Source organism: Mobula birostris, chromosome 7 (genome assembly GCF_030028105.1).
Source record: "Mobula birostris isolate sMobBir1 chromosome 7, sMobBir1.hap1, whole genome shotgun sequence".
Lineage (NCBI taxonomy): Eukaryota > Metazoa > Chordata > Chondrichthyes > Myliobatiformes > Myliobatidae > Mobula > Mobula birostris.
In genome coordinates this window covers 126,614,427-126,631,885 of record NC_092376.1, presented here as the reverse complement: position 1 = coordinate 126,631,885, position 17,459 = coordinate 126,614,427, and the positions used below count along the sequence as shown (strand labels likewise).

Below are 17,459 nucleotides of genomic sequence, written 5' to 3'. Positions count from 1 at the left end.
CCTATAGAAAGTTCTTAGGATTTGGGGGCTCATGCCAAACTTTTTCAAACATCTGAGGTAGAAGAGGCACTGTTGTGCCATTTTCACCACATGGCCAGTATGTACAGACTAAGTTAGGTCTTCGGTGATTTGTATGCCAAGGAACTTAAAGCTGTTCACCCTCTCAACCCCAGATCCATTGATGTCAATAGGGGTTATCCTGTCTCCATTCCTCCTGTAGTTCACAACCAGCTCCTTTGTACTTTTGACATTGAGGGAGAGGTTGTTTTCTTGACACCACTGAAGGAGGTGGAGAAATAAGAAGGCCCAAAGAAACTTAAGAAATTGGATCAGGAGATGGCAATTCAGCATCTCAAGTCTACTGTGCCATTTCATTACAGCTGATCTTCCTCAGCACAATTATCCTACCATATTGCCATACACGTCAACTTAAAGAGTTTTTCAAAGAAGTTACCAGGAAAGTTGACGAAGGCAAGCCAGTGGTTATCTCCATAGACTTCAGCAAGGCCTTTGACAAGGTCCCACATGGGAGGTTGGTCAAGAAGATTCAGTCAATTGGCATTCAAGATGAGTTGGTAAATTGGATTAGACATTGGCTTTGTGGAAGAAGCTAGAAAGTGGTTGTAGATGGTTGCCTCTTTGGAGGCATGTAATGTGCCACAGGGATCAGGGCTGCATCCATTGTTATTTGTCATCTACAGTATATCAAAGACCAGGATGATAATGTGGATCAGCTAACTTGCAGATGACACCAAGATTGGGGGTGTACTGGACAGTGAGGAAGACTGTCAAAGCTTGCAGTGGGATCTGGACCAGCTGGTAAAATGGCCTAAAAATAGCAGATGGAATTTAATGCAGACATTTTAGGAGGACCAACTAGGGTAGATCTTGCGTAGTGAGTGGTAGGGAACTGCGGATTACAGTAGAACAAAGGGATCTGGGAATACAGATCCATAATTCCTTGAAAATTGTGTCATAGCTAGATAGGGTCATAAGCTTATGACACTTCATATATGATATATATATAAGCCTTCATATATGAATGTATTGAGTACAGAAGTTGGGATGTTATTTATATAAGATGTCGGTGAGGCCTAATTTGGAGTATTGTGTGCAGTTTTGGTCATGTCCCTACAGGAAAGATGTAAATAAGATCGAAAAAGTACATAGAAAATTTACAGGGATGTTTCCAGGACTTGAGGACCTGTTATAGGCAATAGATGAATAGGTTAGGAATTTATTCCCTAGAACATAAAATAGTGAGGGGCGATATGACAGAGGTATACAGAATTATGAGGGGTATAAATAAGGTATATGCAAGCAGGCTTTTTCCACTAACATTGGCTAAGGCTATAACTAGAGGTCATGGGTTAAGGGTGAAAGGTGAAATGTTTAAGGGGAACATGGGGGGGGTGCTTCTTCACTCAGAGGGTGGTGAGAGTGTGGAATGAGCTGCCAGCGCAGGTGATGGATGTGGAGACAAATTCAACATTTAAGAGAAATTTGGATAGGCACATGGATGGGAGAGTATGGAGGGTTATGGTCTGGATGCATCTTGATGGGACGAGACAGATTAATAGTTTGGCATGAACTAGGTGGGCTGAAGGGCCTGTTTCTGTGCTGTGGTGCTCCATGACTCTATGGCTGTAATTCCTGTAATATTGAAAAGTCTATCGACCTTAGTTTTAGATGTACTTGATGACTGAGTTTCCACTTTCCTCTGCGGGAGAGAATTTCAGAGATTCACCATCGTCTGAATGGAGAAATTTCTCTTCATTTCAATCATAAATGAATTGGAGTCAGTTATGTGGGAAGCTGCATAAACTTTAAATGTGGAACTGTAGGAAAGCAATTACAGAAAATTTGTGACACAGGGGAAGTTGTGTCTTGTTTCTCTATGTCTGAATTGAGGAGGTAGAGGGAAAGGATTAGAGAAGAGATGAGAGGAGTTTTCCTCACCCTGAAGAACATTGTTGAAGAACTGGTTATAAGAGAAGTAAAAACAGAAACTCCAATGATGACATTGAAACAGTAAAGTCACTGGGCCAGAATAACCTGCTATGTGCATTTATATTCATTTTATATTGCTGTTTTCCCCTACCATTATTTAGTTGAAGGAAAGAACTTTACTTTCAAATTCACTCAAATTAGATTAATCCCTGTTGTAATGTCGTCAGCTTTGGTCTTTCAAGCATACATTGCTGCTTCCATATTTCTGTTAGAAAAAAGTAACTGCTGATTGTAACCACCATCAGGAAATTGTTGGCAACTATTTTCCCCAGGCTGTACATTTTGGTAATTTCAATTGCAATCAATCGCACCATCACAGACTGTGATTAACGAGTCTATTTTCTGTGATTGACATCCTTGCTGAGTTAGATGAGAGGAGCTCATTGGTAAAGTATTTGGACCAATTTAGGTAAGAGTGAGATTCCAAGAGCACCAACTCCACTGCCTTCTTCTAATTTGCATTTTAACCTCTGATTACAGCTCCACGAGGAATGCACATGGGTGACAGCGGTGAGTTTAAATCCATTTACTGTTGAACACCAATTTTAACATTTCCAAGGACAGGTTAGATTAGGGCAAATCCATTGTAGTCACATTTTAGTCAACCCTCATTTTCCAGTCACTGCTTTACACAACCAACTCATTCTGCTAGTTTTAAAATCCCTCAACATCTGAGATGCTTCATTATACCAGTGCTGGGAAGGCAGCATCTGGTTGGAATCACTGAGTAGCTAATTTTTATTGTTGTTGCACAACATGGGCAATTGGATAATGGAATTCCTCCCTTGTTGCTTTGAGGCACTGACGAGAGAGCACTGTACCTAACCGCAGTCTTACATTGTTGTGCTTTGTACTTCTTCACATCATTCTGCAATACATTTTGCTTGGTTTAAAAGTACATTTCATTCCATTGTATAGTTCTGTACTGTGTATAGCATCATACAAATAACATATTTCTAATGATAGATTACTTTCCTAAATCTAAAAGCTGAGATCTGCCATGCCACTGGCCCTTATGTAGCTTATTTACAGAAGTTTCTTGATGACAGTATATCCATTTTGTAGCTTTTTTTAAATCGCAATTATGTTTTTCTGATCTCTCTCTAAAGAAGTCAGGTGTCAATAAAATAATATAACTCAGATATTACTTACTTACACAGCATTATACATTAACTATAAATTACAATGTAATTCTGACATTGTGAAATAAATTGGCAAGGCTGTTGCATTCCTTATCCTGTGCAGTACATATTTCTGGTCTGGATGCCTCCCTTTATTTGCTATCTAGATCCTTTCTCTCCAGCTGGTATTGCACATGTTACAGTTTCTGCTTACATCTGCTGTTCTTCACAGCGTGGCCTGCCCAGATATGACATGCATCTGTTTAACACAGGGAAAGGATGGTAGAATGAACGCTGATGGGGTTGGGGAGGGAAAGCTCTGCTGGGCAATTATAACCTATATAAAGAACACATACAAGAGTTTCCTATAAGCAGTAAATCTGCTCACACAGCAAAGTCTTTTCCATTTTTTAAGAAGTTAAATTACCTTTCATCATCTGTATATGATTCTAGTGTATCGTATTAAATTGCATATATATGTTGTTAGATTGAGCAAAGACATTTCTATCTTAACCAAGTCTAATGAAGTTTCTCATCTATTCATCCTCCCTGTCCCTGCAGAATTATTCTATTCTTTAACTGTAAGCGCCATCTTGTGGTTCTAGGCAGAACTGTGGTGCTTAAACTCACATGCAGGGAAGCTTGTTTGACAGAAACCTACCTGTTCAAGGCACTGTTGGGCTGAAATTCAGACATTGAGAAAAATGTATTTTCCATTCATGCACGCCAGGCCCTTGTCATTGGTTCACCAAGACAGTTTGGTTTTACTTTTGCCACCAGTAATACATGTAGTTAGCTGATAGAATTGTTATATTGTGTATCACAGATCCACTGATTTCCAAGTCTGCTTCTCTTCCTGCCTACATGAGAAATGGAATGCACAGGGTAAGATTTCAATCAATTTATTCTGAATTTGCTCCCTTGAAAAGGAAGTAAACTAGAAGGTGAGGGTGTTCTCAGAGAACATTATCAGGATCAGGCCCTGATGAATGGTGTTGGCCCGAAATGTCAATTGATTATTCCCTTCGAATGATGCTTCCTAACCTGCCGAGTTCCTCCAGCTTTTTATATATCTTACTCTGGATTTCAACCATCTGCAGAATCTCCTATGAATAAATGCCTGCTCCCTATCTCCCTCTCTCTTGAAGATGTTCTTTTGACATGTAACTTCCCGACTCTAATATTTGGTTCATATTAAGATTTGAAAGACAGATGGCCAGATTTTTGTCAGTTTACATCATTCAAGCATTACAACATTATCTTAACATGGGAAACCTTAAGCTATATCTAAATTTATAATTGTACATTTGCATCAGCTGAATGGGGAAAGAAAATTTGCAATGGGTCCAAGGTAAATTTCCTTGAAGATAATGCCATGTGGATAATTCATGAGGCCAAGATAAGGTACATTTCATCACACTAACAGAAGCAAGGGAAATATAGCACAAGCTCTGACTGTTTTACAATTTTCTTTGGTCAGGCATGTGGTTCTGAAAACTGAAATGTCATAGTTACAGGAACTGACTCTGTTCCCTGCGACAAAAGCAAAAACTTCAAAAGGTGGTATTGCCTACCTAGTGCTTGGGTTAATGACATCACATGAAGGAAAGAATGGGAGGGAAAGGATCTGTTGCCATGGCCACATAGACACTAATGACATATGACGTAGTGGGACTATGAAGGTGTTACTGCTGACAGATTATATGGAGGTCAGGCAAAATTTAAAGCAGAAACGCTAGTGGATAATCTTCAGATTATTTCGTGAGTCATGTGCAAATTGGCAAAATTTAATAGGATTAGAGAGTTCAAAGCCTGATGTGAAGGAAACAAGCTCCAATCCATCGAATACTAGCAACAATACCGGAGGAGAAGAGAGCTGTTCCACTAGGATGTACTTCAACCAATTCATGATGGGATATGTGTCCTGACAAACCCCATAACTAGGTTGTACACAGAGCTTTGGTCTAAATAGGAAGTGGAGGGCTCCAAGCATAGGACATTTAATAAATCAAGAGGAAATGAAAGAGTGGTGATAGTGAATCATGAGGTGGAAGTTGACAAGTAAAATGTGACAACCTAATGGATTATTCCAGGGAACGATTGCAGTAATGACTGGGAGGAAGGAACAAATATAGGGTCTCAAAGTTTGATGATAATACAAGTGTAAGTGGAAGGGAGTATGGTGATGAGGTCAATGTGAATCTGCAATAGGATATAGATAGATTGAGTGACAGGGTAAAAACTTTGCATTTGAAGTTTAATGTGTGGAAATATGTGGTCATGGACTTTAGTGAGAGGAATCAAAAGGAGGATAATAATCTAAATGGAGAGACTGCAATGAATGAAATTCAGAGGGATTTAGGTTTTCTTGTGCATGGATCACAAAAATTTAGCAAGCAGGTCCAACAGTAGTTAAGAAGTCAAATGGAATGTGGATCTTTGTTGTGAAGAATTGGGAACTTAAGTACAAGGAGATATTGTTACAGTTGCACAAGGCATTGGTAAGGCCACACTTGGAAGACAGTGCACAGTTCTGGTTCCCTTAGCAAAGTAAAAGGGATGTAGAGTATTGGAAGCAGTCCAAAAGAGGTTTAGAGCATGAAACATAGAAGAGTGCAACAGAATACAGGCCTTTTAACCTACTCCAGGATCAATCTAAATGCTTTCCACCACTTTCCTTTCAGCCATTTGCATATCCAAGAGTCTCTTAATCTCCCTAACGTATGCACCTCTACCACCAGACCTAGCAGTACATCCCACACACTTACCACTCTCCGTGTAAAAAAAACTACTTTTGACATTCCTCTATACTTCCCTTTCAATCACCTTAAAATTATGCCCTTTCATATTAGTCACTCTACCTAGGCCTCTTATAACTTTATAAACCTCTATCAAGTCACCTTTCAGTCTCCTTTGCTCCAAAGAGAAAAGCCCTAGCTCAATCTCTCCTTATAAAACATGCTCGCTAATCCAGGCAGCATCCTGGTAAATCACTGTAAAGCTTCTACATCCTTCCTATAATGAGGCGACCAGAACTGAACACAATATTGCAGGTTTAACCAGAGTTTTATAGAGCTACAACATTACCTTGCGGCTCTTGAATTCAATCCCTTGACCAATGAAGGCCGACAGCAGACTAAGTTTACCAGACTAATTTCTGGGTGAGACAGTGTCCAGCAATGGGGCTAGATTATTTCGGTCTGTATTCCTTAGAGTTTAAAAGAATGAGTGGTGACCTTATTCAAGCATATAAGATTTTAAGGGAGCTTGATATGGCAGATTTTGAGATGTTTTAACCAATGGGATATTCACAAACAATGGTCCATAGCTTCAGAATAAGAGGGTACTTAATTTAAAACTGAAGTACACAGAAATGGCATCTCTCAGAATTGAATAAACCTCAGGAATTCGCTGACTCCAGTGGCGTGGGGTCCAGATCATTAGATATTTTTAAGGTGGAAATAGACAAATATTTAAAAGATAAAGGATTAGATGGTTATTGCAAACTGGCACAGACAGACATCCCACCTCTCCCAGAAGTTCCATGAGTCTCCCACATATTGATAGCGGCTCCCTGACGCCCGCAAATTATATACAATATCCCGGAAATCAATTTTTTTGAGAGGGAGAGGAAGAGCGAGAGCGAGAGGGAGCATCCTGATTGGTCTCTCTTCGTGCTAAGTAGACCTATCAATTTTCTCTGTGGGTGGGCTTTACAGTCGACCTCAAAAATAATGACAGTGTTGCTCGCTGTACTGTTTGCAACAGTGACTTTTCTATTGCCCATGGTGGGTTAAAATGTAAAAGACATGTTGAGGTGAGTTTAACAGGTGTCATTCGTTCGTTAACATAGCTAACATTACTTAAACTAGCTGGCTAGCTGCTAGGGAGCTACTCTATTGATGTCCTATGTGATGAGGCCAAACTCCCTGTAGACTTGCTTAAAGTTGTAATAGAATAAAAAAACAACTCCATGATAATATAAGTACATATTTTAATGTCACATTTTCTGCATATTCCCAACTTGGTTTACAGATTAGACAAAATCACTAAACAAAGTTTTACATACACCCTTGGAGGTTGACGGGGGGGGTGGATATGGAGTTGCGGGGGGGCGGGGGTGCTACCTCCCTGAAATGGTGTTGCTACCTCCCTGAAATGAGTTTTTGCAGGGTGGGATGTCTGCACAGATGAGGAGATGCAGTTAGCAAAGATATGCCATGATCATATTGAAGGGACCTGGTGGCCTATTCCTTGTATAGTTGCTGATGTAATACTGGTGCTTAAAAAAGGGGTAAGGATGGAACAAGTTACAACAGGCTACTTAGTCTAACATTGGTAGTGTTAAAATTGTTGGGAGAAGTTCTAAGCGATGACATAAGAAACTAGTTCAAGAATCACAGGTTGATCAAGGACAGTCTGCATGCATTGCTAAGCCTAGATCATCTGACTAAGAATACAAATTTTCAAGGAGATAGCAGATAGTGTTGACTAGCAGAGTACTTGGTATAGGAGTATGTACAGATTCTAGAAAGGAACATGATGAAGCCCCACATGGTGGATTGATCCAGAATGTAAAAGTCTGTGGTATCCAAGTAAATGTGGAAAATTGGATTTTAAAAAATTGGCTCTGTAGGAGAAAGCAGGGGGAAACAATGAAGCAGAATTACAGTAGTGGCTCCTGTGCTCCCTGCCTGCTCACGAAGGCTGTGTTTCCCAAGCTCCCCATCTACTCACCAGGGCCCTGGCCCCAACTGCACAAAACATTTCGTTAGGCTGCAGATAGAGTACCTCGTCCTGCCCAGTGGCCACACTACAGGAAGAATGTGCTAGCATCACTGAGAGGAGATTTGTGAGGATGTTACCCAGTTTGGAGAATTCTGAGTCTGAGTTTGAGGCCATGGTTGCTTTCTTTGAAACGAAGAGTGAGGGAGAGATTTAAATGATAGGTTTATAAAATTCTAAGAGGCCTGACCGAAGTAAAGACCTACCTTCTTCAGTAGAGAGGTGAGGAACTGGGAACATAGATTTGTTAACTGTTGGAAGATTAGTGGAAGGAACTTCAAGAATTCTGCGCTATACAATTACAAGGGGAAATTATTCATTGCCCAAGAATTCAAAGAATATTCTGATTAGTACTTGAAGAGCCACAAACTTGCTACAGAGCAAGTGTTGAGAAGTAGGATTGATCTGAGATCTATTCTTAGCTGGCGTGAACATAATTATCTATGATTCTAAGAAATAACTGGAAGAACTGTATCTGAAATTGCAAATAACTGACAGGTATTTTTATTTCCACTTCATTTAGCCCCAGAGTGCTGATATTTTCCAATATGACAATGACAGTTCTGTTAACTGGGGAATGAGAGGTAAGGTGATTTCAGTGGCTGCACTCAAAATAAACTGCTTCAGTCATGGACTCGTGTTGTACTGTACAATCTCTTTTAATCTGTTAAAAGTACTGTCAATGTAATAGGCACAAACACCATTATCAATTGAATAACAATTTTCCCCTCGCTTTGCTGTCAACATAATCAAAAGTCAAAATGGCAACTGAGAACATTTCCACTCTCAAGAGTAGTTCAAGGAAAATTTTACCATGTTGCTTTGCAATTTTTGAGGATGGGAAACTGCACTATTTTGGAACTGCAAAACATCGAAGACTGCATAACCTTTAATGATTATATAATATGTAATATTACTACATTTTAACATTTGTATTCCACTATGGATATCTTCTTACCTCCTTCAAAAGTACAAAACTGGACTGCTTGTCCATTGATTACAACAGGGTTCTATTCTTAGGAACTTAAGAAGTACATGTTCGGCACAGTATTGTGGGCCGAAGGGCCTGTATTGTGCTGTAGGTTTTCTATGGTTCTATGTTTCTGACTGTAACCTGAACAGTTTGCAAGTTGGAAATGTGACTGTAAATCAGGTTCCCACACAGTGAAAGATGCCTGTAGCAGCCAGCAGATCTATTTCACCTGCCTTCCAGGCACGTGCTCATATGTATGGGTATTCATAAGCTGGGGAGGATCTGTGTTGCAGCAGTGATGGTGAATTTTAAACCAAGGAAGTAGAAGAGGCCATGGTTATTTCCAATAATGCAAACATTGTTTCATTTACAGTACTACATCAAATAAAATTTCTTCTCTTTCTTTTACAGAATACAAGGTGAGAACTGCAGCTTTGAACCTGTGGCCTTGGAGTGCAGCAACAATGAGTGAGAAAAAGAAATGCTTTGCTCAGGAGCTGCTTGATTCCAGCACTGTACCTATAAGGAGCACTTGACCATTTACCAATGTCTTCTATATTATCTGTAGATATGTATTTATATTGTTCCAAGGAAAAGCAATTAGCTTGTACGATAATATTATACAACTTCCTAAGATCACATAAGAGAAGTTTTCAATGATGGTGTTTCTCGTATATTGCCCTTTATACATCTTTATATTGATGCTATGTAGTGTCTAAAGGATGTCTGAACTCCAGTAGCTGAAATACCTTCAAGTTGGCTAAGTAATGAATCACGTTAAAATATTCCATTGAGCATATACCAATGAGCAGAGCACACATTTTAATTAATGCTTCAAATTATCTTCAGAGTGATGAATAAAAATGTTACTCTGCACGTGTGATCTGAGTCAGAAATATCATAAATAAACAAATAAAAGAATTAAGTGCACTTACATTTTCAAATGTGCATGGGGGAATTCTGTACTTTTAGAATCAGATAGGTTGATTGGCAACAATTATGTTTCAGTTACCCATTAAAAACTCAACAGAGAAAAACAAAGTATGAAATTTGTTTCCATAAATACCTAAAAATCCTATCATTTTTTTTCTTGATTGCATGGGAGAATTTTGTAAACAAGATGACATGCAAGGAGGCAATGAATTACTGAAATAATCTTCAGGCTTTCTACACCATAATACACATGCACAGAAATCGCAGAGTTGCTTTCAGTTTTGCAGAGCGATGATGGTGAACATCTATAGTTTTATGGCCATTAATAGTCCATTATCTTATTAATACTTGGAATAATGAAACTGGTCATTATAGAGACTTGCATTGCTGGTAGAGAATTAGTGTTGATGATGTATTATTCTCCATGAAAATACATCCAAATTAAATTCATTGCTTTGATTTATCAAAACAAACCTTAATTTTATATTTGAAATTGTGATGGAATTATATTATCCAAGGTTGATGCTCAGCACGCTACCTAAATTATAGCAAAGTGTTTAAGCTTTAAGGACATTTTTGGTGCTTACTGCCTAAAATAATTGAATGTACACTTAGAAGATTATCATTTGGCCCCTAATGTCCCTGATGTTTACTGAACTGGATCTTAGTACCTAGGTTTAATTCTTGTACCTATGTCACAAGATCATTTTTTTTATCCCCAACCAAATGTTTTCTAGGTAAATGTTTCTTCTGTTAAAATATTGATGCTTCACACTTAAGAGAGTACATCACAGAATCAGTTTTGTTTTGTAATCCTGCTCGTGCTCTCAAGTCGTCTTCCACTGGTCTCTTAAATTTAAACTATCTTCCTCAAAAGATAATTGGCAGATCAGCTTTTTTTGAACTGTACTCCTAAGCTGTAGAATTCAATACCTAAAACTATAGAGGATGCAGACTCTTAAACACCAGCTCACAACCTATTCACTTAACTTTGCTTTTAACTAACATCTTTTTGACTTTTATTTTCATGCTTATTTTTATTGTTATTTATTATTTAATTTTATTTTGACTTTTGCACTCTATCCTATTGTAAAGTACTTTAAACTTCATGGTATGAAAAGTGCACGATTAGTAAGTTATTAATATTATTATTATTATTATTATTCCTTGTAGCACACTATAGCACTGAAGAATTACATTGTTCACTTTAGGACTTCTGTGATGGAAACATAAAGGAATTGCTGACATTGGCTCCATTTATACAAATGGGTCAAGCGTTCTCAGAGACCACTTTCCACTGTTGTCTACATAAATTCAATTTATGTAGTTCTTGTTGAAATTCCAAGACAAGTAGACTTAAAATGATTGAGTACCATTGATTTTGTTGTTTACTTACTAGATTTATCCATTTCATCTGCTAATGGTAACCACCAGAGGTCGGAATAAATTGCCAAAAGATGTTGACAGGACAAGATTAGAGGTATGTGATGTGGCCCAATTAAGGCTGTGTTACTTCAGTAAGCCACTGTTTCTGTATAGTTCTATGTAACCAGGTGCACAGCCATGCCACAACAAACAGAAAACCGTATGGGCTAAAAATATTTTACATCAATATGTAAAAGTGAAATAAGGAAAGCTGCTTGAATTGTAACCTTCAAGTTAAGTATGGAACCAAAATGTTTTTATGGCAGGATTCTACTCATAAACTAATTTATACTGTTGTTTAATATTTCCATTAAAAAGCCCATGGATTACTTATTTGTACAGAATGAACATGTATCAAATTCCCTCAAGCTAGTTCCACAATACCTCACTTCCAATGGTAGCATTTGAATTGATTCTCCCAGCTTCTTTGCATTAGTAGCTGTACTGGGATAAAGTAATGCGGAGTAACGTTCTTCTATTTGTGTTTCTTAAACAGTATGTTTTATGGAAGTTTGTTCTGTGTATCACATTCCATTGAACATCTTCGTAACATGCTTCAGAATAATATTTAATGCTTTTAACGTCCATATTTCTATCCGCATTCTGATTATCCAAATGATGTTCAGACTGGGTAGATGAATCATTTTGTCATAGCTTTTCTAAATCACTTTCCTTGAACAGATCAGTTAAAGATTCTGGTCTATAAAGTGCTTTGTAATTTATTATTTTGTAGAGAGCTGGTAGCCTCCATATTCTCACATTTCATTGGCTAATAACAGAGATAAAGAGCTTCTGCAATATCAGTTCTATGCAATTCAGAACAGAAAAGAACTGATGACTTATTACAAATGTAGATGATTAGAATTAGGTTAAGTATCTACTTCCTAATATGTTGAGTACATAGTATATTATGTTAGTGCAAAACAGCTATGTTAAACATTAACAACGTGTAGAAGGCACTACAATTGTCAACAGATTTATAGGTCTTTGTTTTATTCGCAGCGTCACTTGTCACCAGAAGATTTCTACCGGGTGTTTGGAATGACACTCGCAGAGTTTGATCGACTTGCATTATGGAAAAGAAATGAACTGAAAAAGCAAGCAAGGCTCTTTTAAACAAATATAAGTATCCTGTTAAAGAAAGGAAAATGATCTACCCAAGTATACAAGCATTTATTCACACAATCTGTTAGTAGTGTTTTACAATCATATAATGTTAAGAAAGTTACATGTATCTATGGATGTTCTGCAAATGTCTATCAGCTGTGGGCTCATATTTCCATATTTTGCAAATTTTGTGATATAATCCACTAATCATCAAGAGTTTTTGGGAGTAAAATTACAGTGGCCCTGATACACAGTATATTCAAAACTTGGATTTTTGAATAAACTAAGATTATTTGCTATCTATCTCTTATCATTTATTTTTTGTTTGATTTCCTTCTCTTACTCAGATGAGATTTTTCATATCAATTCTCTATGCATTGTTTTATCTTTGAACTTTTTAGTTAATGTACAAATAGAATTGCTGAATGTCAAAGCTCCATAGAACAGAAAACTGTCAACTAAATATATTACTGAAGTAGCTGTTGTCCTAAATGGGAGTTTTGATAATGTCACAGACAAACACACCTGTAAATGATTACTTTTACTTTAATGATTATTAACCTTTTTTTCTCAGCTGATATAGAGTCCCATATATGTTTGTTCATTGATAATTGTTGCATTTTGTTTGATAAATAAATGATGGAAAATTGACTTAAACTGATCTGTCTTTGTTTCACTTCAGTAATGTTGTGTAAGAACTTAGCTGGTAACTACATCATAGAGATTGGGAGGTCAGTATTCCAGCCCAGATCAAAGGCAGATTTGGGTCAGGAATTTGCTCTGCTTTTTATTATACTCAGCTTTTGTTCTGTTAAACAGGTAGGACATCAATGCTGAAGAAGGATATCTGGGCAGTTCCCTAGAATTCCAGGGACCATTGAAACACTCCACCTGCTGGAAGTTGAGCCAGTGGGATACAAAATATAATGGAGCTTTTGTTTTGAAAGTTGGGAAGGATACATGAACTTAGAAATAACTGATTATCTTTTTGAGTTGTAGAAACATCCTCCTTCAGAGTCTTCTTCATCAGCCCTGAAATGATTATGGAAAACAAAGATGAAGTTTAACACATTGCTGAGCAAAGTGTTGAATGAAAACCTTTTCTCTTCACTTGAACTGATTTCATTACTAAACTGATCATGAAATCATTTTGTTTTAGAATGCAATATACATACAACACAATCAATCATCTGAATAGTGCAGTGTGTTTAAAAAATGAAATTATTTAAATGAATGATATTTTTGTTGTTTTTGCTTTGGTTTAATCTGATTTATTTATTGATTAATGGGTATAATTTCAAATACAGAATTAATGCAAAAATGATAAGGCATGATGCTAATATGTGGTGCAAAGTAAATAGTGCCAACAACCCAATGTAGAAGAATATTCCATTAGATTTTTATTGCGACAAAAAATAAAATCTTAGTAAAGAATATAGTAAATCGGCATCACAGTATAAATAGGAGCTCAATAAATGACTTGACAAATGCATTGGTTGAAAATGATTAATTAATACATGTAGAGGAAGGAGTGAGTGCCATGGGAAAATCTGTTAACTAGATCACAATGATTGTAAAACTTGCAAATCAAAACCTGAAATACAAGGAAGTCTGCAGATGCTGGAAATAAGAAGCAGCACACAAAAGTGCTGGAGGAAAAATTGTTGGACACACTTAGAGTCAAGATTTCAGGTGTTACTTAACCGGCCACAATGAATATCAATCGAGTCAGGTTATATAAAAACAACCAAACATCTATTAAACATGGATAAACAATAAAAAAAGCAAACAAAAACTTTAACTGGAAGTTAACCGCTATGCGGCCATTCAACAAATCGTCTCTGGGTACTGGTTCTTAAAGCGATAAATGTGAAAACAGTTCTTAAAGCGGTAAAGTCAAATACAGTTCTTAAAATGGTGAATTCGAAAGTCCACCAGATTTATACATTCAATTGGGAGAGACTTCTCTGGAGAAGAATTTCTTCATAGACGCGACTTTCCTGCTGGTTCTGTCCAAAAGATTCACAACGAAGGAAATAAACGGCTTAAAACAACTGACCTTTCTTCTGGCGAGCAAATCCTGCATGAACTACCTTTTCCTTTTGGCAGGAGTTATCTTCAATGCAGGTCGCTACTTCTTCAATGAAGACTCAATAAGGTCGATCCTTTGTTAAACTGCGGAAGGATACCAATTTCTCTTAATCCTTCAGGTCCTGTACTTCGATAAAGTCTTCACTCTCCAATATTACTGAAAAGGTACATCAACAAATCCGGCAGAAATGGGTAAACTGCCAATCCAGCACTAACATAACTCTGACTAACGTTCTAGCTGGAAAACTAACTGCGTCACCAGGGATCTTCCCTTTTATAACCATGGTGAACATGTCATAATGTGACCTCACATCGGCGGGAAAATTACATCAGGTGACCTCCAAAAGACCATTACATCATTCTCACAAGAAAGTCACAAGATCTCCTTGAGGTATGTAACACAGGCAAGAGACCCAACATCAGGGCTGTAAGAAAGAGGACAGAAACCAGAATAAGAGAGTGGGTGCGGGGGAGGTGGGCAGGGAGAGGAGCATGAGTTGGAAGTTAATAAGTGAATCAAGGTGAGGAGGCACTAAAAGTAGGTGGAGGGTGCACGAAGTGTGGTTGATGTAAGAACCTTGGGGGGTAATAAGTGGCAGAGACAAAGGGCTGAAAATGAGGGAATCTGATAGTAGAGGATGGTGAACCATGGAAAAAAGGGAAAGAGGTGGCAAACCAGGGGAAGGAGGAAAGGAATGAAGGAGCAAAGGAGAAGGTATAGGACCAGAATCAGGCCATTTGGCCCATTTCATATGGCTGATCCATTTCTCTCTCCTGCCTTCTCCCTGTATCCTTTCATGCCCTGACTAATCAAGAATCTATCAACCTCTGCCTTCAATATACCCAATGACCTGGCCTCCACAGCCACCTGAGGCAATGAATTCCACAGGTTCACAACTCTCTTGCTAAAGAAATTCCTCCTCATCTCCTTTCTAAGTGGACATCCCTCTATTCTGAGGCTGTGACTCTGATCTTAGACTTCCCCACCTTAGGAAACATCTTCTCCGCATCCACTCTGTTGAGACCTTTCAACATTCGATAGGTTTCAATGAGATACCACCTTCAACCCCCAGTCTTCTGAATTCCAGTGAGTACAGGCCTAGAAGCGTCAAACATTCTTCATATGATAAGCCTTTCAATCCTGGAATCATATTTTTGAATCTCTTTTGAACACTCTCCAATGTCAGCACATCCTTTCTTAGAGAAGGGGCTCAAAACTGTTCACAGTACTCCAAGTGAAGCCTCACCAATGCCTTATAAAGCCTCAACATTACATCTTTGCTATGATATTCTAGTCCTCTTGAAATGAATACTAACATTGCATTTGCGCTCATCACCACTGACTCAACTTGCAAATTAACCTTTAGGGAATTCTGCATGAGGACTTCCAAGACCCTTTCCGCTTCAGTTTTTGTATTTTCTTTCCATTTTTTAGAAAATAGTTAACACTTTAATTTCTTTTACCAAAGTATACGGCCATATGCTTCCCGACACCCTATTCCAGCTGCCAGTTCTTTGCCTGTCCTAATTTATCTAAGTTCTGTTATAGCCTCTCTACCTCCTCAAAACTACCTGCCTCTCCATCTATCCTTGTATCATCTGCAAACCTGGCCAGAAAGCCATCGAATCCTTCAACCAATTCATTGACATATAATGTAAAAAGAAGCAGTCCTCACCCTGTGGAACAACATTAATCGCCATCAGTCAACCAGAAAAGAGTCCCTTTATTCTCACTCTTTGCCTCCTGCCAACCAGCCAATGCTCTATCTATGATAGTATCTCTCCTCTAATACCATGGGCTCTTGTTAAGCAGCTTCATGTGTGGTACCTTGTCAAAGGCCTTCTGAAAATCAAAGTATACAACATCGACCAATTGTCTATCTTTTTTTATCCTGCTTGTTATTTTTTCAAAGAACTCCAATAGATTTGTCAGGAAGGATTTGCAATTTTCCATTCCTCTGGAACCATGATTCTTCAAAGATCAGTACTAATGCCTCCACAATCTCTTCAGCTAAGTCCTTCAGAAGCCTGGGGTGTGGACCATCAGGTCCGGGTGACTTATATATCTTCAGACCTTTCAGTTTCCCAAGCACCTTCTCCCTAGTAATGGCCACTCACTTATGCCCCCTGACACTTGAACTTCTGTCATACTGCTCCTGTGTTCCACAGTGAAGAGTGATGCAAAAGTTTTTATTCAGTACATTTGCCTTTCCCTTGTTCATAAGATCATAAGACAAAGGAGCAAAATTAGGCCATCTGGCCCATTGATTCTGCTCTGCCATTCAATCATGGCTGATCCATTTTTTTCTCCTCCTCAACCCCAGTTCCCAGTCTTCTCCCCATAACCTTTGATGCCATCTCCAATCAAGAACTTATCAATTTTTGACTTAAATGCACCCAACGACCTGGCCTCCACAGCTGCATGCGGCAACAAATTCCACAAATTCACCACTCTCTAGCTAAAGAAATGTCTCTACATCTCTGTATTGAAAGAGCGCCCCTCTATCCTGAGGCTATGCCCTCTTGTCCTAGACTCTCCCACCATGGGAAACATCCTTTCCACATCTACTCTGTCTAGGCCTTTCAACATTCAAAAGGTTTCAATGAGATTCCGTGCCCCCCCCCCATTCTTCTGAATTCCAGCGAGTACAGACCCAGAGACATCAAGCGTTCCTCTTATAATAACCCCTTCATTCCTGAAATCCTGCATATCTTTTTTAAGATGAGGGGCCCAAACTGATCACAGTACTCAAGGTGAGGCCTCACCAGTGCCTTATAAAGCCTCAGCATCATGTCCTTGCTCTTGTATTCCAGACCTCTTGAAATGAATGCGAACATGGCATTTGCCATCCTCGCCACTGACTCAGACTGAAAGTTAAACTTCAGGGTGTGCTGCACAAGGACTCCCAAGTCCCTCTGCATCTCAGATTCCTGGATTTTGTCCCCGTTTAGAAAATAGTCTGCACTTTTATTTCTACTACCAAAGTGCATGACCATGCATTTTCCAACATTGT

General features: G+C 38.4%; 1 protein-coding gene across 1 annotated transcript in view; it reads left to right on the top strand.

Annotated features, from left to right (window-relative positions):
* The window catches only part of ablim3 (actin binding LIM protein family, member 3), a 323,415-nt gene extending 310,410 nt beyond the window's left edge, over nucleotides 1-13,005 (top strand). The window contains exons 16-21 of the mRNA XM_072263720.1: nucleotides 2,491-2,520; nucleotides 3,958-4,016; nucleotides 8,440-8,500; nucleotides 9,301-9,308; nucleotides 11,222-11,302; nucleotides 12,250-13,005. Coding sequence (XP_072119821.1) covers nucleotides 2,491-2,520; nucleotides 3,958-4,016; nucleotides 8,440-8,500; nucleotides 9,301-9,308; nucleotides 11,222-11,302; nucleotides 12,250-12,363 — 353 coding nt within the window. The 3' untranslated portion in view covers nucleotides 12,364-13,005. The remainder of the gene's footprint in view (nucleotides 1-2,490; nucleotides 2,521-3,957; nucleotides 4,017-8,439; nucleotides 8,501-9,300; nucleotides 9,309-11,221; nucleotides 11,303-12,249) is intronic.
* Nucleotides 13,006-17,459: the final 4,454 nt, after the last annotated feature.